This window comes from Quercus robur, chromosome 4 (assembly GCF_932294415.1).
Source record: "Quercus robur chromosome 4, dhQueRobu3.1, whole genome shotgun sequence".
NCBI classification, from domain to species: domain Eukaryota; kingdom Viridiplantae; phylum Streptophyta; class Magnoliopsida; order Fagales; family Fagaceae; genus Quercus; species Quercus robur.
In genome coordinates, this window is record NC_065537.1 from 2,878,930 (window position 1) to 2,906,810 (window position 27,881).

Consider the following 27,881-nt stretch of genomic DNA (forward strand, 5'->3'; position numbering starts at 1 on the left):
GATTGGCCATGTAACCCAAGCGAGAGATGATCGAGCTGAATTTGGCAAACCAAACTTGTGGAGCCTGTTTAAGGCCATAAAGTGCACGTCGAAAGTGACAAACCTTGTTTGATTCAACAGAGAGACTAGGAGGAGGTTGCATATAAACTTCTTCACTTAAATCCCCATTAAGGAATGCATTTTTGACATCCATATGAAAAAGGTCCCATTTACTGGCAGTAGCAACAGCTAAGAGGGCACGAATAGATGAGATACGAGTAACTGGAGCAAAAGTCTCTTCATAATCAATCTCATACTCCTGTATAAAACCTTTTGCAACAAGATAAACTTTGTAGTGCTTAATGGACCCATCAGAGTGAGTCTTAATCTTGTAGATCCACTTACAACCAACCACAAATTTCCCAGGGGGGAGAGTCACCAAATCCCAAGTATGGTTTTTAGATAATGCATCAAGTTCTTCTTTCATTGCAATTTGCCATAAAGGGTCAGTGGAAACCTTATGATAGGTGTGAGGCTCGTGTAGTGTTGCAAGGGCAGTGTAACAATGATAGTCAAGTAAATGTGCAGGAATGGATCTTACCCGAGTTGAGTGACGAGGTGGAATGTCTGGTGCAGGATCTTTAGGTGGAGTAGGAGTAAGGGATCGAAGCTTAGGGTTGGGTAGCTCGTCTTCGACCTATTCATTAAAGGGTGAACTAGGAAAGGGATTAAGGATATCTAGTGGTTGGACGGAGAAGTCTACAAGAGAATCAGGAGCAATTATAGGATGATCAGGAACAACTACAAAAGGAATATGTGCCTCATCTGGAAAAAGATCTAAGATAGAGAAGGAAGATAGGGAGGCACGGAAGTGAGAGAGCTTGACAAAGGAGCGATGTTCCCAAAAGACAACATTGCGGGAGATACGAAGACAATGAGAGACAGCATCATAACATCGATACCCCTTTTGAGTTTCACTATAGCCCAGAAAACAACAAAACCTTGACCGAGGCTCAAGTTTGTTATGCTCATGTAGCTGAAGAAGAACGAAACAAGCAGAACCGAAAGAGCGAAGGTGGTGATAGTCTGGAGGTGACTCAAAAAGACACTCATATGGAGTTTGATTTTGGATAACAGGACTTGGAATGCGATTAATAGCATGAACAACATAAAAGAGCAGTTTCGCCTTAAAAAGGAGCAAGAACTTTGGCAGAGAGAAGGAGAGCACGAACAGTGTTAAGAATATGACAAAATTTTCGTTCGGCTCTACCATTTTGCTGAGAGGTACTTAGACAAGTTAGTTGATGAATAGTGCCATAGGAATGCAAAACAGTTTGGAAAGCATATTGAGTGTACTCAAGAGCATTATCAGATCGAAAAATTCTGATACGTTTGGAAAATTGAGTTTCAATCATTTTTGCAAAATTAGAATATACTTGCAATAATTCAGAACGATGTTTCATATGAAAAATCCAGCTATAGTGAGAGTAATCATCAACAAAGACAACAAAATATCGAGATCCACCAATACTAGAGATAGAGGAAGGCCCCCAAACATCAGAATGAATAAGGTCAAAGATATTAGTGGATATTGATTCACAAGTATTGAAAGGCAAAGTGGGTTGTTTTCCTAACTGACATGAAACACAATCAAAATTTTCTGTAGACACTAAATCTAACAAACCTCTAGAAGTTAACTATTATACTCGAGAGGAAGATGCGTGACCAAGTCGAGGATGCCAAAGTGCAAGGGAAGGAATAGAAGAAACAGCAGCAGCTGCAGCAACAAAAACAAGAGCAACAAGTGGAAGACGAAGGTTGTTTATGGGAAACATACGCCCAACTCTTGGATCAGTCCTAAGCTCCTTTCCTGTCCTCGGATCCAGCATAATACTCCTAGAATAATCAAAGATAACGCGATAACCCAACTAAGCTAATTGTCCCACAGAAAATAAATTGTAAGAAAGGTCAAGAACATTAAAGACCCTAGGAACCGAGAGGTTGGAGGTCGAAATAGAACCTATATTATATTTATGACTAGACATTGTGGAACAATTTGCTGTGCGAATATTAAAAGGGTGTGGTGCAGGTTTAAGGTTAGAAAATAAGGATGAGTGAGGTGTCATGTAATTGCAACAAGCAGAATCCATAAGCCAAGAGGTAGGAGACAAACCAGATAAAGTTAAGAGAGAAGAGGAATAAGATGCATTACCAACCATACGAATGACATTAGCGATGATGCTTATAAGGTCATCTTTGGAAATGGTGAAAGTGGATCCAAAAGATTAAGACTGTGCAGAGACGGGAGCCATGGGTTGGACACTTTTAGTGTCAGCAACTGTAGTAGTATAAATGGAAACAGCTGATTTGTTGCGTTGATAGCAAGTCTCAATATTATGGCCAAAACATTTGCAAAAATTGCAAAAATGTTTGTTGGATTGTCAGCAACGGTTGTTGTAAAAGGAAGAAGACTTGTCCTTATTCTTCATTTAGAGGCAAAATATGTAAAAATGGACTGCAAAAATGAAATCTATGCAAAAAACTGGGTAAAGAGCACTTGGACTGCAAAAAGTCAACGGTCAAACCTACTGAAAGTCAGCGGCTAATGTAAGCAAGTAACGTTAGCGATGACGCAATAGGGTTGACGTGGCAGAACAACGTTAGCAGGAGGGTTGAGGCACGTGAAGGCGTGTGACTTGAGGACGCAGCGTGTGGGAGCGCGTGGAGAAACAACATAGATATGCAGTGGCGCGTGGGCGCGTGAGCAGCGGAATAGAACCTTTGAGCGGCATGTGGGGGTGCGTGTGGTCTCTGATGGCTTCAAGGCTTCCATGAGTTCGTACATCGGCGCAACACGATCTCAGTGGTACATACAGAAAATTAATCGGAGAAATATTCGTGGTGGTGATGCGGTAGTGATCTTTGCAGTGCAAAACTCCTCAACGACGGTGGTTGCAGGTCCGGAACCTAGGGACGACGGCTGGAAGACGTCAGAGGTTCAACGGCAAGAGGCTGCGACAGCTGCTATGATGGCGGAAGCGATGTTGAGAATGGAGTAGCACTAATAAAGACAAGACTGCTAAGAAAAGGTCAAAGCAGTGGCTCTGATACCATGTTAGAAATACTGAATTTAATAGTATTGTATTTCATAGTTAAAGAATGTACATGAGAGTCTTTATATAGAAGACATATGTGTGCAGCACAAGTAAAAGTGTAGTACAAGCATGTGTGCTATACAAGTAATCTAGGTGGGCCTAAAGCCCACAACACTATACACGTTAACATTATATTTCTTCATAATTTATATGTTAAACATGCATTTTTTTTCCAGCAGTTGATGCCATGCATGAAATATCAATAGATTCTCTCCAGATAATGCCAAGCGTGGTTACAAAAAGAGAGTAGTTGATGAAGATTACAGGTAAGATGTATATTGCTTCTAGTTCAGTTGTTGACCAACAAATAAAATTTAGAAACTGCACCTGTGATGCCCCAATTTGATTGATTGTGTGATGTATGTGGGTGTGTAATGAGTCTCACATCGGGTATTTATTGGGTTGAACTGGGCTTTATTAACAACTACAAGGAGCCTCAATTGTGACTAGTCCTTTTAAGGTATAGCGCAGATCTGGCTAGCACTTTTCCTTGGGTCGTTACATATGGTATCAGAGTTGGCCCGGTAATCCTGCGTGGGCTCGGAAACACTACCCCACAAAATGGGCCCTAACGAGGACGTTAGGGATTTAAGTGGGGGAGATTGTGATAACCCAATTTGATTGATTGTGTGATGTGTGTGGGTGTGTGATGAGTCCCACATCGGGTATTTACTGGGTTGAACTGGGCTTTATTAACAACTACAAGGAGTCTCAATTGTGATTAGTCCTTTTGAGGTATAGCGCAGATGTGGCGAGCGCTTTTACTTGGGTCGTTATAGCACCACTAGATTAGTATGCCATGGCTGTCACTGTCACTAACCGTTTTAGCACTTTCTCATTTTTCAAGCTTCTTAATATTAATGTAGCATCTAATCCATGTCTTTGCTTCATAGTTTTTACACCTCACCAAAACTTTTTTGGTATATTTTAGTATTTATCACTGATCGAATCATGGGTACATTTTGTCCTATATTGAGAACCTAAGTTTTGTACTGGCTTGCTAGCGTCAAAGAGAGGCAGAATGTTGAGCCTCCTCCGACTCTTAACTTTTGCTGTATCTTATATTTTGTATGATCATGCATGAGACATCCCTAAGATAAACAAAAACTATTGCTCTATATAAATAATATTATTATGTGAATATTAGTATCTGCTCATTTCAAAGAGGGGATCTATAGAAAACGACACTAGCCCTATGGTTAGTAAGTTTGTTAATGCAGGTATGACTCAAGTCGAAACTTTAGTAAACCCCAATGTCTTGTGTTGATAGTTGATATGTTACTCATGTGACTTCTTGTATATGTATTCATACTAAGTACTCGAGCTCCCTGCTCTGGCTATCAAGTCGAAACTTTAGTAAACCCCAATGTCTTGTGTTGACAGTTGATATGTTACTCATGTGACTTCCTGTATATGTATTCATACTAAGTACTCGAGCTCCCTGCTCTGGCTGGCAATTACAGACTCTTGTCTTGTGCCTTCAATGTTACTTGTTGCTGCAAGTCGATCGCAAACCAATTTCTTGGTCATGCCAAGGCTTCTTGATGATTTGACGTAATTTCTGTAGTTTCAACCTTTTGATCATTCGTATGGATACAAACTTGAAGAATTTTCTAATGAAATCTCTCTTTTCTACTCATAAAATGGAGTTAGGAATAAAGGAAAAAAAAGATTTGTTTAGCCCTAGTATATCCTCTTTTCTTACACCAAACGTTACAAATAAAATTGAAAAACAATTACATTGTACCTTTTAAACTTTTTTTCATTAAACATATTATAATTTCTTTTATATAAAAAAAAAAAAGAGCAAAAAAATGAAAAACAATAAATTCTATGATAAGAAAGTTGAATAAGGACCAGTTATATACAACAACTCTCTCTTTTGTTCTTTAGATACAATATGATATAAAGCTATGGTATTTGCTCTATGAAAATTGCATTTTATCATTAGACTAAGATATCAATTGATTTTTCATGTAGATGAAATTTAAACTAAAATCCCTTATTCATAGTTAAGAAAGAATTTATTTTTCAATCCAAATGCAATAATTAATATATGGAGTTAGTGTTTATCACATGCACACACATTAAATTCAACTTGCAATTGATTGATAATATATTGGATGATATATGAATGTTAGTCACCATAGTCTAGAAGACCGGCTTCATTAGGCAAGGTGGGTGCCTAACACCATCACTTCTTGTAACATAGCTTCCGAGCTTAGATCAAGGGTTCAAGTACTTATCCAAGTAATTGTCAATCTCTAGATTGTAATTAGGAAACAAAGTCATGTACTTTATTTTAAATTGTATCTAGGACCAAAACCATGTAATTTCCATTGATCAATGTACATTCATTCTCAAATCAATAAAATGATAAAATTTTCAATTATGGTTTTCTTATTTATTCTGAAAATTAAATAAGTAGCGACTGCATTGTGAAACCCTTAATCTAAAGGGAAAAATATAATCAGTCGAACCTCCATTTTGAGAGGCAATAGGGTTTGGCCCAATTCCAAAACAGGCTAGGGTGTGGTCTCTCACAATCTGGTCTTGAATGGAGCTATCAAGGAGAGATAGTCTTCTTAATCTGCATGGGTTCTTTTGCCACATCAATCATATCTGGCCTTGCTTGATGTTTGCCTATGGTACAGACTAGTGTTTGTAAGGTTGAATTTATTCAACCATCTAATTGGCTTTATTCAGTGTCAAATTTGCTTGTAATTCAGCATTTAGTAACCCTGTATTTAGGTGGGTTTGTTGTAAGGGTAGTGAGTGAGATAGAGTGAAGATTGCTCAAGAGTGTGCAAGAAAACAGAGACTCGCGGTTGGGACTCGCGGGTGACTCGCGGCTGCAAGCCGCCAGAAGCAGCACATGTGCGAAGCATGCTGGAAGATGAACAGTCATGCTAGCTGGAGCACTACAGGACAAAACAGGACAACTGGCCATACGGTTAACTCGAGACTGGATCTCGCGACTTAGTCAAGCCGCGAGGTCAAGCCGCGAGCCACCCCTGTTTTGTAAAACCTGACATTTCACATTTCTCTCCCACTCCAGTATAAATACCCCTTTTACCCACGATTGAAAGAGAGCTTCCAGAGAGAATTTTGAGAGAGAAACCCTAAAGAAAAACAAGATTGTTTCACCCACAATCTATACCTTAGAGTCTCTTCAAATTCCTCTACTCTCTTCCTCTCCATTGTCAAATCCTTGAGAGGCATTATACCAAACCTGGTTCTCACCATCATCATCACTGTGAGACAGTTGTTTGGATTTCTGGGAAGCAGTTAGTAAGGAACCAATCTTCATTGGTTGATGCTACGGTCTAGTAGCGGAATCCGGGAAGCTAGAAAAGAAAAAGGTTCGGCGCAACCTCGTTGGAGCAAGAAGCTTGGAGGGCTTAGGTGCACTGGGTAGATTAGGCTTGGAGGGTCTATTGCTGTCCTTGTATCCCAACTGTATTTTCTAGTGGATTGTTTACCGCTTGGAGGGCGGCGGAGAGGTTTTACGCCGAGGGTTTCGGTTTCCTCTTCGATAACACATCGCGTGTTGTCTTTGTGTTTGCATCTTCCTTCCTCTCTATCTTTGCCTTTTTATTATCTGCTGTGGTTTTATTTTGTTATGGCTTAGATAGTCTTTAACCAATTTCGTATTATAGCATGTGTTAAGTTTCCGCACACTAGTTGTTTGACATATTGCTTGTATTGGTTAAGTTGTAATTTGGGGGTCTAAACGTTCAAAGGTGTTTTGTACACGTTTTTGAACTTTCAATTGGTATCAGAGCGGGTACACTGCTATTGGTTTCATTACCATTGTGTGATCCTTGACTCCCTTTTGAGATGGATAGGTCTCAATCCCTAAATGCACCTCCATATTTTGATGGTAGTAATTATGCTTTTTGGAAGGTTCGCATGAGAGCTTTTCTGTGTTCTATTGATGAATCCGTTTGGGATGCTGTTGAGATTGGTTGGACCAAACCTGAGGCAGCCAAATCCACATGGGATAAGGCAGCACTTGCTGTATCTAATGCTAACAGTAAAGCACTCAATGCTATTTTCTGTGGTGTGTCTCCAGATGAATTTCACAGGATTTCTCATATTACCGTTGCCAAAGAAGCATGGGAGATTTTGGAAACCACCTATGAAGGCACGAAGAAAGTGAAAGACACCAAGTTGCAAATGCTGACCACTCGGTTTGAGGAGCTCAAAATGAGTGAGGATGAGTCTTTTGACTCTTTCTATGGGAAGCTAAATGAGGTGGTGGTTAGTAAGTTCAACTTGGGGGAGAAAACGGAGGACTCAAAGATTGTAAGGAAGATCCTTCGATCATTGCCGGAAAGTTTTCGTGCTAAAGTGACAGCAATTGAAGAGAGCAAGGATCTTGATGACATCAAAGTACAGGAGCTGGTTGGTTCTCTGCAGACTTATGAGATGTCGCTGCCCAATCAACGGAAGAGTAAATCCCTTGCTCTAAAGACCATTAATGAGAAGGTGGAAGATCAAGACTCATCGGGAGAAGATGTGATTGACAAAGATGTTGCTTACCTTGTCAAAAATTTCAGAAAGTTCTTGAAATTCAAAAATAATGGCAAATTTGATGATAAAAGAAAATTCCAAAGTCCTGGAAGGGAGAAAAGGGAATTCAAAAGGAAAGATGGAAAAGAATCCCAACCCATACAAGGTGTCACTTGTTTCGAATGTAACGGACATGGACACTTTAAGAAGGAATGTCCGAATTATTTGAAATCGAAAGGTAAAGTGTATGCCACGACCTTGAGTGACTCGGATTCGTCTGACTCAGAATCTGAAGAGAGCTGTGATGGAGAGGGGAACTATTCGGCTTTTATGACTATTGCTCATGTTGAGTCTTCGGATGAGTTGAATCTGCTTGTACGAGATCTTGGAGAACATAGTGATGATGAATCACTAGGAATTGTTGAAGAATCAGATGCTGAAGAAGATGAAAGTACAGCAAATCTTCAAGAGAATTATAACTCACTCTTGGAGAAGTCGGGTGAGTACACAAGGGTGGCCAAGGCTGCTGTGAGAAAAATGAAGAAGGCTGAGGAGGACTACAAAAGTCTCCTAATCCGATATAGGGAGGCCAAATGTGAGATAGAAACACTGAATGGTGAGTTGTCCGAAGCTTACACAAAAGTAAGATTTCTTGAGAATGAGGTTGTGCAAGCAAATGCTAAAGTAGAGAGGGTCACCACCAAGAAGCTAGATGATGTTATCTCATCTCAAAAGAGCTTTTCAGACAAATCCGGATTGGGATATACCGGAGGAAGTAGTTCATCTGGAAATGTCACTAAAGAAGTGAAGTTTGTAAAAGCCAAAGATCCAGTTGTAGCTAACCTTACTGGTGAGAAGCTCGAGGTGGAGGAGAAGAAGAATGTGGTGAACCAACGGATGTTAAATCCCCGTAATCAGTCTGTGGGCAGGTCTGAATCTCGTGCCAAGTCACGTCCACGACCACAAAGAGGTCCTAGAGGAACTTATGTGTGCCATTATTGCGGACTTCAAGGGCATACTCGACCAAATTGCCAAAAGCTGAGAGCAAAGAACAGTGCAACTCCTCAAAGGTCAGGAGGACCCAGCAATGATAGGAGAATTTGGGCAGGTGATCAATCTAGAGATCAAAATGGAGATCCCGGAATGATGAACGTGATGAAGATGATTGGTGCATTCACCAACTGCTTGGAAAGCTTCTCACGAAGGTTTGAAAGCCCTAACTCCCGTACCCAATCCTATAAGGAAATCACCCCAAACGCAAGTGACGTGTGGGTGAAAAAGGGTACTCATGCATAAGCATTACAACATGTCCATGCATTAATACTTCCTATGCTTTGTGACAATGTTTGTTTGGTTTGCTTGCTGTTTTTGATGTTGGTTGTTTGCTTGTCTACTTGTGAATATTTTTAATTTTTTTTTATCAATCTTTTTGTTTCTTGTGTCAAAAATCCAAAAATCACATAAAAAATTAGAAAATCAAAAAGCTTGATTGACTTTGTTGAGTTTTGTCTCAAAACTTGTTTTGCCTTGTACCTTTGTGCTAATGGCTTTGTGTATTTTCGAGCATTGCTTGTTTTCATGCACTTATATCACTGTGGGAAAAATCTTGAAATCTATGTGATTGTTGTAAATAGATCTTCAAACTTATCATAAATGATTAGTGAATGGTTATGTTGATCTTGAGACATGCATAGACTTGTATCTATATATCTTCCCACTCTTTATTTTTGTTTTGCTAAAAAGAGCTCACCAAATGTAAATCTCCAAATGAAAAAAGATATTGAGCTGTAAAAGCCTGTCGCACATTCTAGTATTCGACTAGGAAAAAGGGTAAGCGACCTTATATTAAAGTGAATGTTTATTCAAAAAGCCAAAGGCTTGTTCATTAAAGTGAAATGTCAAATATCACTCTCACAATGAGAGGTGATTGCCTCAAAAGATCAAAAAGATCAAATGTTATAATTAAAAGTGGAGTAAAATGTAAAGCTCCAAGTCATGTTATCAAGTTTTGTGGGAGGTCATATATACATATTTCTATAATTGAGATAGGTTACATGATCTAGTGCTAATTGTGTATGCCTTGGTTGAATCGATCATTGAAGCTTCACATTAGACGAAGGACTATCTCATTGTTGATATCCACACACAACACACAAGTTTATGTTCAATAAATGCCATATTCATTTGTGTGATTGTACTTGATGAAATGTGTTTTCACATGCTCAATCTTTGTTAATTCAAGCACAAAAATATTTTTGAGTGTTTTAGGTGTTTTTGGAAAGTATTTTGTTTGAAAAATCTGAAAATTTCAAAAATCCTGTTTTGCCCTGTTTTGGCGGCTCAGTCGCGGGTATGTTAAGTCGCGAGCCTCAGTCGCATTTTCGCTGGTCATTTTTGGCGACTTGTTCACGAGTGGAAGGTCCAGTCGCGAGGTTCACTCAGAGATTTTCGTGGCTCAGCTCGCGACTCACTCGCGGGTAGACCTTCCAGTCGCGAAAAACACTTAGAAAAATTTTTCAAATTTTTGTTCTTGAGTGCTTTGGCGGCTTGAGCTGGCGACTGTGTGGCGACTTAATCAAGTCGCGAAAAACGCGTGTTTTGCAGAAATAAGAGCAGTTTTTAAATCTTTTTCAGTTTTCCCTCGAACTTTTGTGACTGTTCATCTTCTCTCTAAACTATCTTCCTTCCAAACACTTCGTGAATCCATTTTCAAACCTCATTGGTGCTTCATTTCTTATCCAAATCATCAAGAAAAGGTATGGGTTTTGCTTTCTCAATCTCATTTTCCGTTTTCCTGCATATTTTTTGTTTCCGTTTGGGCTGATATTGTGTTCGAAATACTTCTCTCTTTGTGTAATGGGTATGGCGTGTCTTGTTTGATATTGTTCTCACCTGTTTTTATGCTGAGCAGTCACAATGTGTTTTTCATTGTTCTAATATTTGCCTATTATTGAGTCTGAAAATCTTTTCTTAAATGAGTTTGGTGTCTATTTGACTTACTCATTACACTTGCTTAAGTATTGATGTTGGTGTTCGGTATTGGTTACTGAGTTTTTATGAATACATAATGTATGTCTCTTAACCATGTGCTCTAGTGTGGATGATTGGTTTCTTCATGTTGAAATATTTTCCCCTTGTTCATATCTCTGGTAGAGTGATTTATGTTATCTGCTCTAAATGTTCGAATGCTGTATCTGTTTGCATATCATGGTCATGTTAACCTGTCTCATTGACAGTTTTGTCAGTTGTGTTGTCTATCTATGTCTTGGTGCACTATCACCATTTTGCTGCACCTGTTATTTTGTGCTTCTTTGTATTGTTGGAAGTTTGGTTGGGTCTGCACTATCTTCAGTTTGTGTTTATATATTGAAATTTTGTTTACACTGAATCTTGTTGACAATTATCTTGTGTGGTATTGTTGTTTGGTTCTTTGCTGTGGGCCTGTTCTCTTGCAGATGTCTCGTCGATCTTCCAGGGGTAAAGACATTGTTGCTGACGAACCAGCAACACCAGTTGCTAAAAGGACTCGACTATCATCTCAGGCATCTCAAGATCCCAATGAGGATAGGTTCAGACTTCCGCTTAACTCACATGTCTACTCAAACGTGTTTGACAAGTCAACCACTATAGTGGAACGGGTGGTAGAGTTCAACACCTTAGGGACCACTTTCATCCCTCGAATCTTTGAGAAACGAGATTGGGCAAACTTGTTCGGGAACTTTGATGATCCAATGGATGAGCTGGTCAAAGAATGCTTCTCTAATGCAACTGATCTTGGACCTGAACTCATTTTCTGGGTCAGAGGAACAGAGTTTAATGTTACCCCAGACTCCATCGTAGATCTTCTCGGCATCACCAGACCTCAGAATGTGAATATAACTCCTTACGATGAACGAAATCCAGAAGTTGGAGAAATTTTACAAATCCTAGGATACGATCATGAAGTATCCAGTGCAGGAACATCCATCAGCACCGCAAAGTTTGCACCTGAGCTGACCACACTGAAGTTGATCATGTTCACCAATCTCTACCCACTGTCCAACACTACATTCATCAATCTTGGGAGAGCTCTATTTCTTTGTGACCTTATTACAGGAGCCCCCATTGATATATGTGCTCACATCTACTACACCTTGAGGAAGACCGCGTGTCGATCTGCAGCTCGAGGAGTTATTCCATTTTGCAGTCTCATCATGAAGCTCATTCTTCGTGAAGGCATTATTCCTCCTGCAGATGGAAAAATGTTGACTCGTCAACGTCCCATTTCCTTGTTCACTCTTCAAGCTAGCAGAAGTCACTCCTCTAAATCACCAAGGAGTGCTCACATCTCTCCGGTTACTCTATCTGCCCCTGACTCAGAGACACCTGCACATACCACATCTACATCACGTGCTGTTCCTGAAGCTTCACCGGCTAGTATTCCGCAAGCACAGACTGCTCCTCATACTGATAGAGTCGGCAGTGTACTTGAGCATATTCAGAAACGCGTTGATGAGCTTGTGGCACTTCTCAACTCCACAAACAACCATGTCCAAATGCGTCTCGAGACTATGGAGAATCAGCTAGATGATATTCAACGAAAGTTGGACGAGAGCCTTTAGCCTATTCCATGACAAAAAGGGGGAGTGATAGGCATGATCAGAGGGGGAGGATATTACCTAAGGGGGAGTGTCATTACCTAAGGGGGAGTGTCTTTACATTCTTCTTCAGTTTCAATTTTCTCTTTAAGTTGATATATTGTGCTTTTGTAAGCTTTTAGGGTTAATGTTTTATGCATAGTTTGTAGGCTTTATGGTATGTACCTTGCTTAATGCAGCCTTTATGCTATGTTGAAATCAGTACTTTAATCTAAATGTTCTGCATTTTGGTTTATGTACTGTCACTCTTGTGCCCTTGTAGGATTGTTCCTAGATGCATATGTCTTGTGTGTTATGCATTGGTTGAGTGTTGAGCATACAAGTGTCTTGCCTTGTACTTGTTAACTTGTATGTCCTTGTGTTCATTCCAAGTGTGAATGAGTACTGTGATCACTACCTTGTGGTGTTCACTTGGTTGATCAAGCCATGGTTTGTTTCTTAACTCCATCTTTGCTTGATCACATATTGCCTGTTTCATATGCATTTATAATTTTCTGCTTACAATGATCATGGTGTATTGTTGTGTTTCAGGAGATTCATGTTCATATGATTCAAGAGCTGCACAGCTTCTAGAGTTAGGTGTGAGTGAGTTTTGTTCAACTGTTCCCAACTCACATGTTAAGTCTAGAGTCTGTTTTAGGGTTTTGTCACGGAATAGCCAAAGGGGGAGATTGTAAGGTTGAATTTATTCAACCATCTAATTGGCTTTATTCCGTGCCAAATTTGCTTGTAATTCAGCATTTAGTAACCCTGTATTTAGGTGGGTTTGTTGTAAGGGTAGTGAGTGAGATAGAGTGAAGATTGCTCAAGAGTGTGCAAGAAAACAGAGACTCGCGGCTGGGACTCGCGGGTGACTCGCGGCTGCAAGCCGCCAGAAGCAGCACACGTGCCAAGCATGCTGGAAGATGAACAGTCATGCTAGCTGGAGCACTACATGACAAAACAGGACAACTGGCCATACGGTTAACTCGAGACTGGATCTCGCGACTTAGTCAAGCCGCGAGGTCAAGCCGCAAGCCACCCCTGTTTTGTAAAACCTGACGTTTCACATTCCTCTCCCACTCCAGTATAAATACCCCTTTTACCCACGATTGAAAGAGAGCTTCCAGAGAGAATTTTGAGAGAGAAACCCTAAAGAAAAACAAGATTGTTTCACCCACAATCTATACCTTAGAGTCTCTTCAAATTCCTCTACTCTCTTCCTCTCCATTGTCAAATCCTTGAGAGGCATTATACCAAACCTGGTTCTCACCATCATCATCACTGTGAGACAGTTGTTTGGATTTCTGGGAAGCAGTTAGGAAGGAACCAATCTTCATTGGTTGATGCTACGGTCTAGTAGCGGAATCCGGGAAGCTAGAAAAGAAAAAGGTTCGGCGCAACCTCGTTGGAGCAAGAAGCTTGGAGGGCTTAGGTGCACTGGGTAGATTAGGCTTGGAGGGTCTATTGCTGTCCTTGTATCCCAACTGTATTTTCTAGTGGATTGTTTACCGCTTGGAGGGCGGCGGAGAGGTTTTACGCCGAGGGCTTCGGTTTCCTCTTCGATAACACATCGCGTGTTGTCTTTGTGTTTGCATCTTCCTTCCTCTCTATCTTTGCCTTTTTATTATCTGCTGTGGTTTTATTTTGTTATGACTTAGATAGTCTTTAACCAATTTCGTATTATAGCATGTGTTAAGTTTCCGCACACTAGTTGTTTGACATATTGCTTGTATTGGTTAAGTTGTAATTTGGGGGTCTAAACGTTCAAAGGTGTTTTGTACACGTTTTTGAACTTTTAGTGTTAGAAAATCTTTTAATTGTCATGCTTGATCTTTGCTCACTCCCTCTCCTAAAATTTTTGAGTAAAAAATTTTACTAAACCGATCATTCTGAATGTGAGCTTTCCCATTTTCAATTATTGAGCAAAATGTTTTTTCCCCATCCTACATTGTCAGGCTTCTTCCCAGTCAAGAAAACAAGTAGAAGCACACCAAAGCAATAGATGTCATTTTTTTTTTTTTTTTGTGACAGAACCAGATATCAGATAGTTAAGGTCAAGGTAACCAAAAATCCCTTTCACATCATCATCAGCATGCAATAGGTTAGGAGGAATTTCTTAACCAAAACTCAAAAGCCAAAAAAGGGTCTCTCCCTACATTTTTTTTTTTTCATTTTTATTCTCAGTTAAAATGAGATTACTGAATGTCATTCGCTGCAATAGTTAATAGTTATGTAATACCAATTTTAAGTTCTGAGATTAAAACTTGAAAGTTCACTTTGAATCAAAAAATTTATTAAATTTTATATTTTTATCCTTTTACTTTTTTTTTTTAACCTTAAACCTTTACTTTTCACACTAAAATTTTTTACCTTAAACCATTACTTTTCACACTAAAACGGTAATTGCATAATGCCAACTATTGAACCATCCAAATCCCAAAATGCGTAGGGGACCAAACCATTTCTACTTGGGCAAAAGACTCATTTGGATATAGCAGAGATGGGTGTGGGACACAACACAGCCCAAGAAATCACATTTTGGGCCAAAAAAATTATCTTGCCAAGGGACAAAACCTGAAACCCATACAAAACAAGAAGAGTCCAGCAAAAATCTAGCCTATAAAGTAGCATGGATGCTTCTTTTGCCACCAACAAAATAGCGCGTGCTTCATCCCTGTTTGCCAATCCTCTAACATGAGAGCTGGTCCAATAATGGCAAATGGGCATTTGAAAATGAGATGCTCTAGGGTCTCTAGCTCTATCTTGCATTGTGGACAGACGTCATCACCTACTGAAAACCTGGTAGAAGAAAAGGTATCTCATGTGTCGAGTGTATACAAATCTTTTGTCCCGGTAGAGAGGGTGGCTTTGAAGAGAGTCGCTAGAAATTGCTTAGTATTACAAGATTAGACCATGACTCCTATTTCTAAGATTCAAGCATCCCAAATACTGTTCATTATTGCTTCAAATATTTATGATCAGTAAAAAACAATGTAACCAAAGGAACTATAACAACTTCTCCGATTGTTACAGAGTAATGACACGAGATGTGTGCATCAAATGTACCCTTACATAAAGATAATACATATAGTCTACATCTCTCTCATCTTTTTATCTTCTTATTACCACCAAAGCCTTTCTCAAAGCTAGGAAATGTTAAGCTGTCCTCACACGGAGAGTAATTCCATGTTCAGGAACAATAATCAATCTAAATGCAGGGGAGTGTTGGTATGCCGGCGATAGTGAGAAGCAAAACTTGGATAGAATGAGAGATAAAATCACCTTCAGTTCTGTCATGGCAAAGTGTTGGCCAGCACAGACACGAGACCCTACTCCAAATGGCATATAAGCCTGGGGAGTCTTGCAAGCCCCAACAATACCATGAGCAAATCTTTCTGGGTTGAATTTGTGTGCATCAGGACCCCACAAATCATAGTGCTGTTGCAATATTGGGATTGGAATCTGCATGTTTATGCCTTTTGGGATCATAATGTCTTTGAATGTTATGTCTTCCAGGGCCTCTCTGACCACAAAAGTCACAGGTGGGTAAAGACGCAATGTCTCTTGGATAACCATTGTCAACTGCCATCAAATACAAGGTTAGTGAACCTATGTCAATGTATGGGTGTGTCAACTCTCATGTATTAATTTCTCAATGTTGAGTACATGGTTTCAGAATTTGTGAAGCATTGATGTTAATCTCTCCTTGAAATAATTGGTAACTAATGTGTTAAGTTCTTTATGTGTGAAATTAAATGAAAAAAAAAATGTTTTCAACCTCAAAGGCATAATTATAGGAAGAATATTCAATCATGTTACTAGCCACTTGAAGTCACTTTTTCGACGATACGTCAATGGCGTATGAAAATTCATTCCTGAACGTTTTTCTAGGCACCACCTTCAATTCTAAGGAAATCTTGCATTTATAAGTGCATATGATACCAATATATGTGCAGAAGCATTCTTCCAAATATATAATATATATGCACAGAAGCACCATATAATACACTCCTATATGCATTCTTTTTCTCTCTTGTTTGCTGGAATATTCTGAATTAACATGCATCCATATGTAGTGGTAGTGTTTTCTTGGAAGATAATTTGATAAAATCAAGTACAGAAATAGCTAAAACTAATAGTACTATAATACAGTAACTAGAATTATAAATTTTAAAGAAAAATACATACCGTTTTCATGTTTCGGAGCATGTTGGCATCCGGTAGACTATCCCCAACTATTTCAAGCACCTCAGCACGAGCACGAGCTTGCCATTCAGGATGTGCAGCTAGCAACATCAAGCTCCATGAGGCTGTGATGGCAGTGGTCTCATAGCCAGCAAAGTATATGCTTTTGCAATTATCCACAATGAATTTGTCGCGAGAATTATCTGTTGATGGGCCATAATAGCCATTATCACTTTTGGCACCCTCAAGAATCATTTGTAAAAGATCCTCCTCATATGATGCTTCAGTGCGCTGTTTTACCACCTTTAATATCATTGAGTTGATCTCTTCTTCAAGTTTCCACAAAGCTCTATTGTTTTTTTTCGGCAAGAATCTATAAATTATACATAACATCAAGTTTGAAATATTTAGGAACATTCATCCCTAGCGATGTTCTCTCTTTTTTTTCCCCATTATTTATAAAAGAATAGAAATACCCCTAGTTCTCTTATCTCATAAATCGTCACAGCCCGTAAAAGGCTAGGATTGAATCTAAATCCTAAGGCCAGTGTTAAATCTAAATCCTACTCTTTTAAATAGAAGTATCATTAGGCTATAATAACACTAGTCAATCAAAGATGTTCACAGACAACAAACCAAAATTTGTCAATGTTATAGTTTTCTAGTCTTTGTTATTTAGATCAGTGGATTCAAAATATTACCATACCATGCCCTTCAGAAGGAAATGCATATATTATTGTAGCAATATAAAAGTTTACAACAACAAGCAAGCCTTGGTCTATAGAGATTTATTAAATAATGGTATAGTAGTTGCTAGTTTTTAGACCTTTGAAAACATTGCGTTTACTAATTCAATAGCCAAGTTGTTATTTAGGTCAATTATGTAAATTTAGGTTAAACATATATTAAACATATCATGCAGCGGAAAATCTAAATAATTAACATAAGATATGATGACTCAGGAAAACTAATGAAACAATTCAATTTTAAGGTAAAAAAAACTTGGGGAAACCAATCCCAAGAGAACAATTCACTATATCAAATAGAAGTTTACAGTCAAGAATATAAATCCATAGTAAACTTAACTATGATTGTCAAATCTAACTCTAAAACCCTTGGACTTCTTTGACGTGGATCTACTTTAACATGAACCTCCAACTCACGCTTTAGATCTCCAATATAGACCTCCAGTCTATGACTCCAAGACTACCCTTGAAAGTTTAGATCTAACACCTTTAATTACTGGTATTTAGCAACTTTTGATTTACTAGTTCTAAAAGTATGTAGATTGATTTCCGATATTGATTTTGAAAGGAGTAGACACAGAACATTTTTTATCTCAAAAGAGAAGCTCCAAAGTCTCTTCAAAACATGCTTTAGAGTTTCCTTTAAATTCTATGTGAATTAGATCTGAAACCCTAATCACTTATTGGGTTTAATGGGCTATAGGGCCAAAATTAAATTCTGCAGAAACGCAGTTTGATCAGTCAAGCCTGTCATTGTTCAAATTCATGAACTGCAGTTTGTTTGTTCTTGTATCCTGACTTGCAACACCTTGAGTATTGTCTAATCATACCTATGTACTTAGTTATCTATATCTAGGCAAGTTTGTGCTCACGATAGCAATTATTCTAAACTTTTAGAATCTAAATAGTGATTAATTAAATTTAAATTTTTAAAGCTTAATATGATGGGACAGTGAAGTAACAACATTAAAACGCAATCTTCACCCAAACAATTGGGAAGCTGAAACAATATTGTGCTTTGGGATTGTTGCTGAGCATTGTCCAGAATGACATATCAATATTGTCAAAACTGGACTATTCCCCAAAAAAAAAAAAAAAATGACAACTTTTTTTTTTTTTTTTTTTATGGGAAAAAAATGAGAAAACTTGTTCCAAGTTAGTTAGTTTAAAAAAAGGTAATAAAAGAATGGTTTCGGATTATGTCTTTCTAGAGGATTACATTGCATATTATGACTTTATAAGTGAGATTTACCTTAACCTTATCAATGTACAATTCAGGAGCAATAATCTTCCTTTGATGGGCCCAAATTGGGCCATTTGACGACAGAATGCCTTGGCCGAGTAGTGGCCCACGATCTTTTGATAGATAAGAAGGTTTTCCAAGGCTCAAAGAAGTGCAAAGGCTGATTTTCTTCACCATCTCTGGATCTGTTATGTATAAAAGCTGTATGTTTCCAGATGAATATAAGAATATTGGTCCTGCCACCAATGCATACTAGCTAGGTGAGCAAGGTTGAAAAAGATAAATTTAAGATTTATATTTAGTGCTGATATGCATATTTTATCATATGATCTTCAAGAGGTCCATAGTTAATATTCTAGGCATGTCTTGGACTAATTGCTAAAGATTACAAAATAGAGGACTCATCAAAAAAAAAAAAAAAAAAAAAAAATGGAGGAAACAATTTGCTATGACAAAACATGCCATTGTTTCTTCAACTTGTTACAAGTAAAAATGTGCATTCATCATTTAAATGAAATCTACTATAATTCCCATTCCCAAATCCCAATCCATGTCCAAGTGTACCTATTGGAAAAGTGACAACTGTTTTTTTTTTTTTTTGGGAAACAGAAAAGTACCAACTTTTATTATTAATTTATCTTCTGAACAATGCTTTTGTTAGAGAAATATAATAAAGATGCCAAAAAAAAAGAAAAAAGAAGAAGAAGAAGAAGAAGAAGAAGAAGAAGAAGCATCTAATACAAATACAAGGTCATTGTCATAAATATGGACTACAAAAGTTTATAACTCTAATTACAATTGGAATATTCTGGCATCAAAAGTTGTCTAAAATCTGAGCTGCACCCTCTATGACTACTGCTATTGTCTACATATTTTAATTTTCAACTCCCTAAACTATATTTCATCCTACTTTGGTAGTTAGAGAGAGAGAGAGAAGAAGAAGAAGAAAGGAAATGACAAGTGAAGTATCATATTCATTTCTCCACTGCTCTAAATGTGGGAAGAGAGTGGAAGGCCAGTAATGAGTAATAGCATCAGGGCAGCCATACTCCTTTGTAGCAGTAGTTTTTGGTGTTGAATGAACTTGGAGTTGAATTCTCTTCATTTCAGGGATGTTCCCAAAGAAGAAAGAAGGAGAAGGTCCCCTTATACCTTGCCTTTGAAGTTTTGCTCTGAGAAGTTTTGGTTTCAAAACCAAAAGGTTATAGAGTTGCATTAACAACACTATAAACCCTCCTATAACCACTGATACAGTGATCTTCGCCATTAGAATTGGGTCTGCTTCCATGTTTCTGCTTCTTCTGCTTCTTTTCTCACTAGACTTCCATCAAAACTAGGACCCTTTAGATTCTGTTTACTACATTCATTCACGTGGTGTAGATTTTCTATTTTTCTTCTGACCTTCACTGGACACAACCCCTTCTCATTTTATGTTGGGTTGGATTTTTAATTGATTTGACTAGTCCAATTTGGCTAACTGAGACATATAATATATTAGAATAAAACTATAAATTATACCTTGATATTGCAGGTTATATGGTCCAGTTTTTCGTTACGATAATGGTGATTGATTGATAAGTGCACCGACACTTTGTCCCTAAATGTCTTTTTCAAGTTAGTTTTGGATAATAATAAAGTTTTAGTTTTTCAAAAAAGATAAAATAAAATAATAATAATAAGTTTTAGCGACTCAACTATTTTTCTAAGTATTATATTACCTGATTAGTGCATAATAAAATTCGTAATTATGATAAAGTTCAAGGGATAGCCATGGGAAAAGCTAAAAGGCTAACGTGCGGCTGGCAAAAACTGAAAAGCTGAGATTTTAACTAGCCTATCTTTGGATGTTTCAAGAGAGAAAAGAAGATTTGGAAAGAGGATGTCTAAGAGCATCCACAGTTACTGAGTTAAAAATTTTGTTAAAGAAGGATTTTAATATAGTTTTCAAACTTTTGTTGTGTTGCTGCCTTTACTTCACCGTATCGGTCTGCCTTTGATTCCTGGGTCCCACTTCACATCTATGTCATGTTTATATATACTATGGCTATATTTAGCTGACTGTGTGAGTCTGACTCTGTAGCCACAGTAAGTACAACAAATACTTTCCTCATTCTGGCACAAGTACAACCATGTCTCTCTCTCACTCCAGCAGACCTTGGTGTTCTCTTTACTCTACTTCAGGTTCCATCTCTTTCTCTCTCTCTCTTGATTGATTGTTTTTGGCGGGTTGCATTGTTTTGGGTTTTTTGTTTTATGTTACATCCATGCTATCTCCTATCTGAATGAATTTTTGTGGATCCTTGTCTTAAAGTTTCATTCAATATTTTATTTTTGGAACTGGGTTTCTTGTTTGCATGTTGAATCTTCTTGACAAGTGATGCTTTTAGAGATTGAGAGGAACTAGTGTATGCTTTAAGAGCTACTTTTTCAGAGAGAGAGAGAGAGAGAGAGTTTTTTGGGTCGGTATAATATCCAGGAGTTTGTTTATGTCATGGATTTCTTGTCTCCTTTTCTAGTAACTTTGCACCTTGTATTCTCCATACAAGACAAAGATTGAACAAGACTTTCAGAAAATAAGGATAGCTCCAATTTCTGGACAATGTGGACAAAAGTCATTTAAGACGGTTTGATGTCTGCGTTATGAGGGATAAAATAAAATTAACTGGAATGAGCTACATGGTGAAGAGGGTGGATGTAAAGAGCATTGGTTGAGACTGTGCAAAACTATAATTTTTATTCTATCCAAAGTCATACTCACTGTTTCTTCCTTAATTGACTTGCCTCGATATGAAAATGAAGTGGTAGAATGGTGATTGTGCATCTGACCTCAGACAAGAGGGACTGTAACATCTAGAAGATTCAATTTCACTGTAAAACCATCAGAGAATGAAATTTGTAACTATGAAGTAAAAACTGAATCAATTCCTTTTATTTATTTATTTTTTCTATTTAGTTCTCTTAATTTATAACTTAGAGACATGCTTTGAGTAACTTCAACTGGCTATCTGTCTTTACCATACCTTCTTCAATCTCTGGTGGGTTATTGTGTTCTCAAACAGTTAGTTTGGTTCCTGGATCAATTGAAGCTAGAAAAGCCAAGAAACCAGCTTTGGTATGAGAACCCTTCATTCAGTATAATTACTTTTTTGTGTTCTTGTATATCAGACAATTAGATTCACAAAAGTTATTTTTATTTATTTATGCAGTTCATCGAGGGGACTAAACAAAGAATTAAGACAATGTTTGATAAGGTTGAACTATCTGTTTCCTCATATGATACCGCCTGGGTGGCAATGGTCCCTTGCCCAAATACCCCACAAGCCCCCTTTTTCCCTCAGTGTGTGAATTGGTTGTTGGATAATCAACTCCATGATGGGTCGTGGGGTCTTCCTAATCGCGATCCCTTTTTAGTTAAAGATGCTCTCTTATCTACCTTAGCATGTATCCTTCCACTAAAGCAATGGGGTGTTGGTGAAGAGCAAATGAACAAGGGTATTTCTGCTGTTCTTCTTGCTAAATCTCGTTAATCGAGTTCCAATAGATAGATTCTCTCTCTTTTTGCAGGCCTGTTCTTTATTGAGTCAAATATAGCTGCAGCTACCGATGAGAAGCAAGTTTCTCCTATTGGATTTGACATAATATTTCCTGCTCTAATTGAATATGCCAAAAATTTGGATTTGAGTATCCCTCTAGGGGCAACAAATTTAGATGCTTTGTTCCACAAGAGAGAGTTGGAGCTTAAAAGGTACATTTCTAATTCAGTTTTGGTTTCTGTTCAGCTTTATCATTAAGTGAATTTGCTTTTTTGTGTTTGTGTTTGAGTACCTTTCTTGATAGCAATGGACATGACAAAAATTGTCCAGTCTCAAAATCAGGACGTAAAACTAGTGGGGTTAAGCCTAGTCAAGGTGAGCACTGAGCTCAAAAAGCTGAGCTACCTTGCTGAAACTTGATTGGCTTGGCTTGCTTTGTCTATTAAATGTATTTTGAATCAGGGGATGAACAACATTATTTCTTCTAATGATAAAACTGTTCATATATGACATGTGAATAGTAGTACAAACAGAATAGAATGTTTAATTTTGTGAATGATGGCCTTAGATTCTCCTAACTAAACCATCTCTTTTACATATCTACTTTTAGAGGCTATGGTAGCAACTTGGAAGGGAAGGGGTCCTACTTAGCATATTTTTCGGAGGGACTGGGGAAGTCAGCAGACTGGGAGATGATCATGAAATATCAAAGAAAGAATGGGTCACTTTTTAATTCACCATCCACCACAGCAGCTGCTTTTACTTACCTTAAGAATTCTGGTTGTCTTAGTTACCTTCACTCACTCCTAGATAAGTTTGGGAATGCAGGTCCCTCTCTCCATACTTGCCTATGGTTTGCTATGTATATTTAGTTACATTTCTGATATCTCTGACAGTTATTTGGTTATTTTCAATTTTAATTTTTTCCAGTTCCTACGGTTTATCCTCTGGATATATATACTCGTCTTTGTATGGTTGATAGTCTTGAAAGGTTGGGAATTGATCGGCATTTCAGGAAGGAGATCAAAAGTGTATTGGATGAAACGTACAGGTAATGTCATTTTTAGGTCGTTGCACCAATTATGGTGTGATGCTCCTTTGAAGAATAATAAATTCATACTATTCTCCAATAAATTTTTCAAGTCAGGCAATAGTTTGAGTTTTTAGATTTCATAGAGTTCTTGATTACCAGGAAAGATGACATTTGCCAACAAACAGATACTGGCTACAAGGTGAGGAGGATATATTCTTAGATGCTGCCACTTGTGCAATGGCGTTTCGGATATTACGTGTCAATGGATATGATATTTCTTCAGGTACTTTGTGATTTAAGAGACAGCCTACCAGATTTTGATTATTTAGGAAACGTTTAAAATCTATATCCTGTTTTGTAGATCCATTTACCCAGCTTTCAGAAGATCATTTCTCCAGTTCCCTTGGAGGATATATGAAGGACATTGGTTCTGTTTTGGAATTATTTAGGGCTTCACAAATTTTCATACATCCTGATGAATTTGTTCTGGAGAAACAAAATTTCTGGACCAGTCAGTTTCTGATACAAGAATTATCCAATGGTTCAATTCATGCAGATGGACTGAATAAATATGTTAGCCAAGAGGTTTTTCCTGCAATAAAACCCTTCTCTCTGAATTACTGACGTTTTACTGTATAGTCCAAAGTTAAATCTCAGCAGATTGCAACCTTTAAACATTTCAGGTGGAATATGCTCTTAAGTTTCCCTACCATGCAAGTTTGGAACGGTTATCAAACAGGAGAGCCATTGAGAATTACAATAAAAATAATACAAGGGTTTTAAAAACTGCCTATAGGTAAACCTTTGGTGTTTCTTTGTCCTTTATTTTCCCTCTATGGAATATGGAGATTTTCATTCTGATAGAAAAAAAAATTAGTTGTCATTAGTTTAAACAATTGCTTTATCCTTGTACTGCTCTTATGTCAGTTCTTCAAATATTGGCAATGAAGATTTCTTAAATCTGGCGGTTGAGGACTTCAACATCTGTCAATCAATACAGCGTGAAGAACTCAAAGATCTTGCAAGGTGCATATCTTTGTGTAGTTTCAGCTATCATGATATCATCACTGGGATTTCTTGGAATATTCATTATGGCAGGATCAAAGGTTGGCATGTGTAACAGGATAACTTGGCATTCTAAACTAGAAGCTACTTTCATTTTTTCATTAGCATATGGAACTGGAAGCAACTTTCAGACCTTTTACTTTTATTTTTTTGGCAAAACATAATCTGGAATCAGTGGTTTGCCCCTGTTACTTGTTGATAATATTTGCTACATGACCATGATATCAAGAAAAACCAATTAGATTATCAGTCATTGGGATAGCTTCTTGCTTCAAACAGTGAAAGAAAGCAGATTATCATCTTTTGTTTGTAAAATTTTCATTTTCATGTAAGCAGGTGGATTACAGAGAACAGATTAGACAAGTTAAAGTTTGCCAGGCAGAAACTAGCGTACTGTTACTTCTCTGCTGCAGCAACCCTTTTTCCCCCTGAACTTTCTGATGCTCGAATATCATGGGCCAAAAATGGGGTGCTTACCACAGTGGTTGATGATTTCTTTGACGTTGGTGGTTCAGTAGAGGAATTGGTAAACCTTATACAACTGGTTGAGAAGTATGTTTCCCCTTTTTCAAATTCGTTTTCTTGAATCTCTCATCTGTCTGTGATTTCTGTTCGGAGTCTTAAGTAGTCTTTAATGTATAATACTGATGATGCTATTGGAACTGAACCACAGATGGGATGTTGATGTCAGCACTGACTGTTGTTCTGAGAATGTTGAAATTATATTTTCGGCACTTCACAGCACAATCTGTGACTTTGCAGACAAAGCATTAACATGGCAAGGGCGTAATGTGATAAGTCACATAATTGACATTGTGAGATGAGACCTTCCTTTTTCCACATTTTCATTGTAATACGTTTTGGGTGTATCACTTTCGTAGGCTTTTCTGATCTCTCCCATGGTTGTGACTGATGCAATTACTTCACTTTAATGTAACCTGTAGATATTTGTTTAAAATATTAGCCTTAGGACTTGAGTTTATGTATGTGGAATAACTTCAAAATTTGCTTCATTTTCATCTCTCATGGAGACTACCCTGAAAAAAAAGAAAAAAGGAAGCTTGGACAATCTCATTTTGCATTTATTTATTCATTCAACCAGAGATTATATGAGCAATGCTTTTCATGCAGTGGTTGAATTTGCTGAAGTCTATGTTGAAAGAAGCAGAGTGGTTGAGAGACAAGTCCGTGCCATCTATGGATGAATATATGACAAATGGGTACGTGTCATTTGCCTTAGGACCTATAGTCCTCCCAGCTCTCTATTGTGTTGGGCCTAAGCTTTCAGAAGAGATTGTTAGAACTCCAGAATTACATCATCTATATGAAATTATGAGCACTTGTGGACGTCTTCTAAATGATATACAGACCTTTAAGGTACAGCAACCCCACCCCCCTCCCCAAAATGAAAAAGATAAAAATGTTATTATTAGTTTCTCCTCATAAATGATTAGTTTGGAGTTATTAATCTTTTTATGCTATGATGCAGAGGGAATCTGAGGAAGGAAAATTGAATGCAGTATCTTTGTGCATGATTCATGGTGGTGGAGATTGTACTAAAGAAGAGACCATTAAGGAAATGAAGAGTTTTATTGCTGGAAAGAGGAGAGAACTTCTGAAATTAGTTTTGCACGAAAAGGGGAGTGTAGTTCCAAGAGCATGCAAGGATTTGTTCTGGAAAATGATTAAAGTGTTGCACCTATTTTACATGAAGGATGACGGATTCACTTCGCATGAGATGTTCAATTCTGTAAATGCAGTGCTTGAAGAACCCATCGTTCTCAATAAATTGTAAGTCTATGTACGTTAGATTAACCTGTATCCCAGGTGAAACAATTGAAGGAATTGCTCAGTGCCAGTGATCGGCCTTTTTAATGCACATTGTATGCATAAAGGGCTGATTCTGCCCCTCCTTCACATCCTTCTTTATAAATTATGACTTCTTTGCATGAGCTAACTTGGCAATTTCAACTATTAGAAGGCAGAAAGAAAGTGTTGTATGCTTATCATGTGCATACGGCTCATGGCATTTTTGTTTATTTGTTTGCCTTTTCTTTTTTGTATGTCTCTTTCTTTCTTCGTGGTGATGTGGCAGATGATTTGGTCCACTTCGGTCTATTTAGTTCAATTCTGTCCATTTCAATTCACTTAAGTGCACTTTAGTCCATTTTGGTCTACTTTGGTCCAGATTGGTCGATTTGGTCCACTTTGGTCTATTTGATTCACTTCTAAAGCACCAAAAGACTTGCCACAACAAATTTCTCCACAACCCTTTGAAAAAAGGGGGAAAAACAATAAATAAAGCAAAAGTCATTGAATATTTGAAAATACTCTTTAATTAAAAAGTTAAAAAGAATAGATTTTATTGTGAAAAGGAGGTTAATTTTCAGGGAAGGAACTACCTCGGGGCTAACGGCTAAGGCCCCCCCCCCCCCCTCCCCTCCCCTCCCCTCCCCTCCCCAACCTTTAAAAAAAAATCCCCAAGTATGTGTGTGTATATATATATATATATATATATTAGTAGAAAAAAAATGTACTTTTGGCTCTAAAATTAATATACTTGAAAAAATGAAAAATTTATCAAATCATCCCTTGTTTGGCTGTCCCAAGAATATCAAGAAAAACCGTTAGCCAAACATTAAGACAAACAAGAAAAATTTACAAAAAAATTCACATATCAGGTATTAGGAACCCATATGTAGAACTCACTCTTGAAAACTGGCTTGTAAAGGGAGGATGTTCAAGAGTTTATAAACACATGGTTAACTTTATACTTAATTCATGTGAGACTAGAATCATAACATATCACCACGCTTAGTCATCTATCAATTATTTTAATCTAGCCTCTAGGTTGCTCCCTCCGGGATCCAACCATAAAGCCGTAACTCATTTGATCCCATACTCAATAAACTACACCTGGTTAACTTTATACTTAATTCATGTTGGACATTAGAATCATAACATATCACCGCGCTTACTCATCTATCAATTATTTTAATCTAGCCTCTAGGTTACTCCTTTCGGGATCCAACCACAAAATCGCAACTCATTTGATCCCATACTCAATAAGCTACACCTGATTACTTGAGGTTGTGATTAGCTTTGATACCAAATGTTAGGAATCAATGAGTAGAAGTCACCCTTGAAAATCGGCTTGCAAGGAAAGGGTACTAAAGAGCTTATAAACACATAGTTAAACTTATACTTAATCCATATGGAATACTAGGATCATAACATCAAGATAATAAGAAAAATCTTTGGACATGGTCTAAACAAAAACAATTACACAAATCAATTACAAATCCTAGCAAAACAAATCACAAAAACCCAATAACATTTCAGGATGTGCTAATTAACTTACAGAACTCTTGATTATAAATTTCTATTATTAATTTTTTTTTGAAAGAAAAAATAAAAAAAATTAAAATAATTAGTGCTAATAATGCATCGTTGTCAACCTCTAGTATTGATATTCCAATTTTTCAAAATTCTTGAAGAAAGAAATTTGCCCCCTCCCCCTCCTAGGTTTGATTCTTAATTCCGCCCTTGTTAATTTTGGAAACCTACTGTGGTGGTTCAGCCCACGATAATGTATGAATTGTTGGGCTTGGACTCCCAATTAATTTGTATGATACTCTGGGTATAACTCACAATGAGAGATCTTGAGAGGAATTTGGCTAATAGATGGTAGTTAGGTACGGTTGTGGGTGGTTTTTACTACGAATCTAACTACTTGAGGAGGTTCTCAGGTAGTTGAGGTACCCCAAGTTGGACCACTTCTTTCCAAATATTAGATAATAACCTCTCA

At 37.6% G+C, this 27,881-nt stretch overlaps 2 protein-coding genes across 5 annotated transcripts in view; one reads left to right on the forward strand and one right to left on the reverse strand.

Annotated features, from left to right (window-relative positions):
- Window positions 1–26,025, forward strand: part of LOC126720347 (ent-kaurene synthase, chloroplastic-like) — a 41,229-nt gene extending 15,204 nt beyond the window's left edge. Inside the window, exons 1-14 of one of the 3 annotated variants that reach the window (XM_050422688.1) lie at window positions 20,349–20,623; window positions 21,502–21,554; window positions 21,649–21,934; window positions 22,007–22,187; window positions 22,586–22,803; window positions 22,906–23,026; window positions 23,194–23,291; window positions 23,370–23,593; window positions 23,692–23,804; window positions 23,936–24,034; window positions 24,410–24,625; window positions 24,747–24,888; window positions 25,205–25,450; window positions 25,563–26,025. In XM_050422688.1, coding sequence (XP_050278645.1) covers window positions 20,572–20,623; window positions 21,502–21,554; window positions 21,649–21,934; window positions 22,007–22,187; window positions 22,586–22,803; window positions 22,906–23,026; window positions 23,194–23,291; window positions 23,370–23,593; window positions 23,692–23,804; window positions 23,936–24,034; window positions 24,410–24,625; window positions 24,747–24,888; window positions 25,205–25,450; window positions 25,563–25,868 — 2,355 coding nt within the window. In that variant the 5' untranslated portion in view covers window positions 20,349–20,571 and the 3' untranslated portion in view covers window positions 25,869–26,025. Of the gene's footprint in view, window positions 1–20,348; window positions 20,624–21,501; window positions 21,555–21,648; window positions 21,935–22,006; window positions 22,188–22,585; window positions 22,804–22,905; window positions 23,027–23,193; window positions 23,292–23,369; window positions 23,594–23,691; window positions 23,805–23,935; window positions 24,035–24,409; window positions 24,626–24,746; window positions 24,889–25,204; window positions 25,451–25,562 lie in introns of those variants that run through there. The other 2 variants (XM_050422689.1, XM_050422691.1) reach the window with 2 other exon arrangements.
- LOC126720348 (cytochrome P450 714C2-like) overlaps window positions 15,209–27,881 on the reverse strand; it is a 28,041-nt gene continuing 15,368 nt past the window's right edge. Inside the window, exons 4-5 of one of the 2 annotated variants that reach the window (XM_050422693.1) lie at window positions 16,457–16,826; window positions 15,209–15,850 (exon numbers count right to left, since the gene is read on the reverse strand). In XM_050422693.1, the coding sequence (XP_050278650.1) occupies window positions 15,425–15,850; window positions 16,457–16,826 (796 nt within the window). In that variant the 3' untranslated portion in view covers window positions 15,209–15,424. The remainder of the gene's footprint in view (window positions 15,851–16,456; window positions 16,827–27,881) is intronic. The other variant, XM_050422694.1, reaches the window with a different exon arrangement.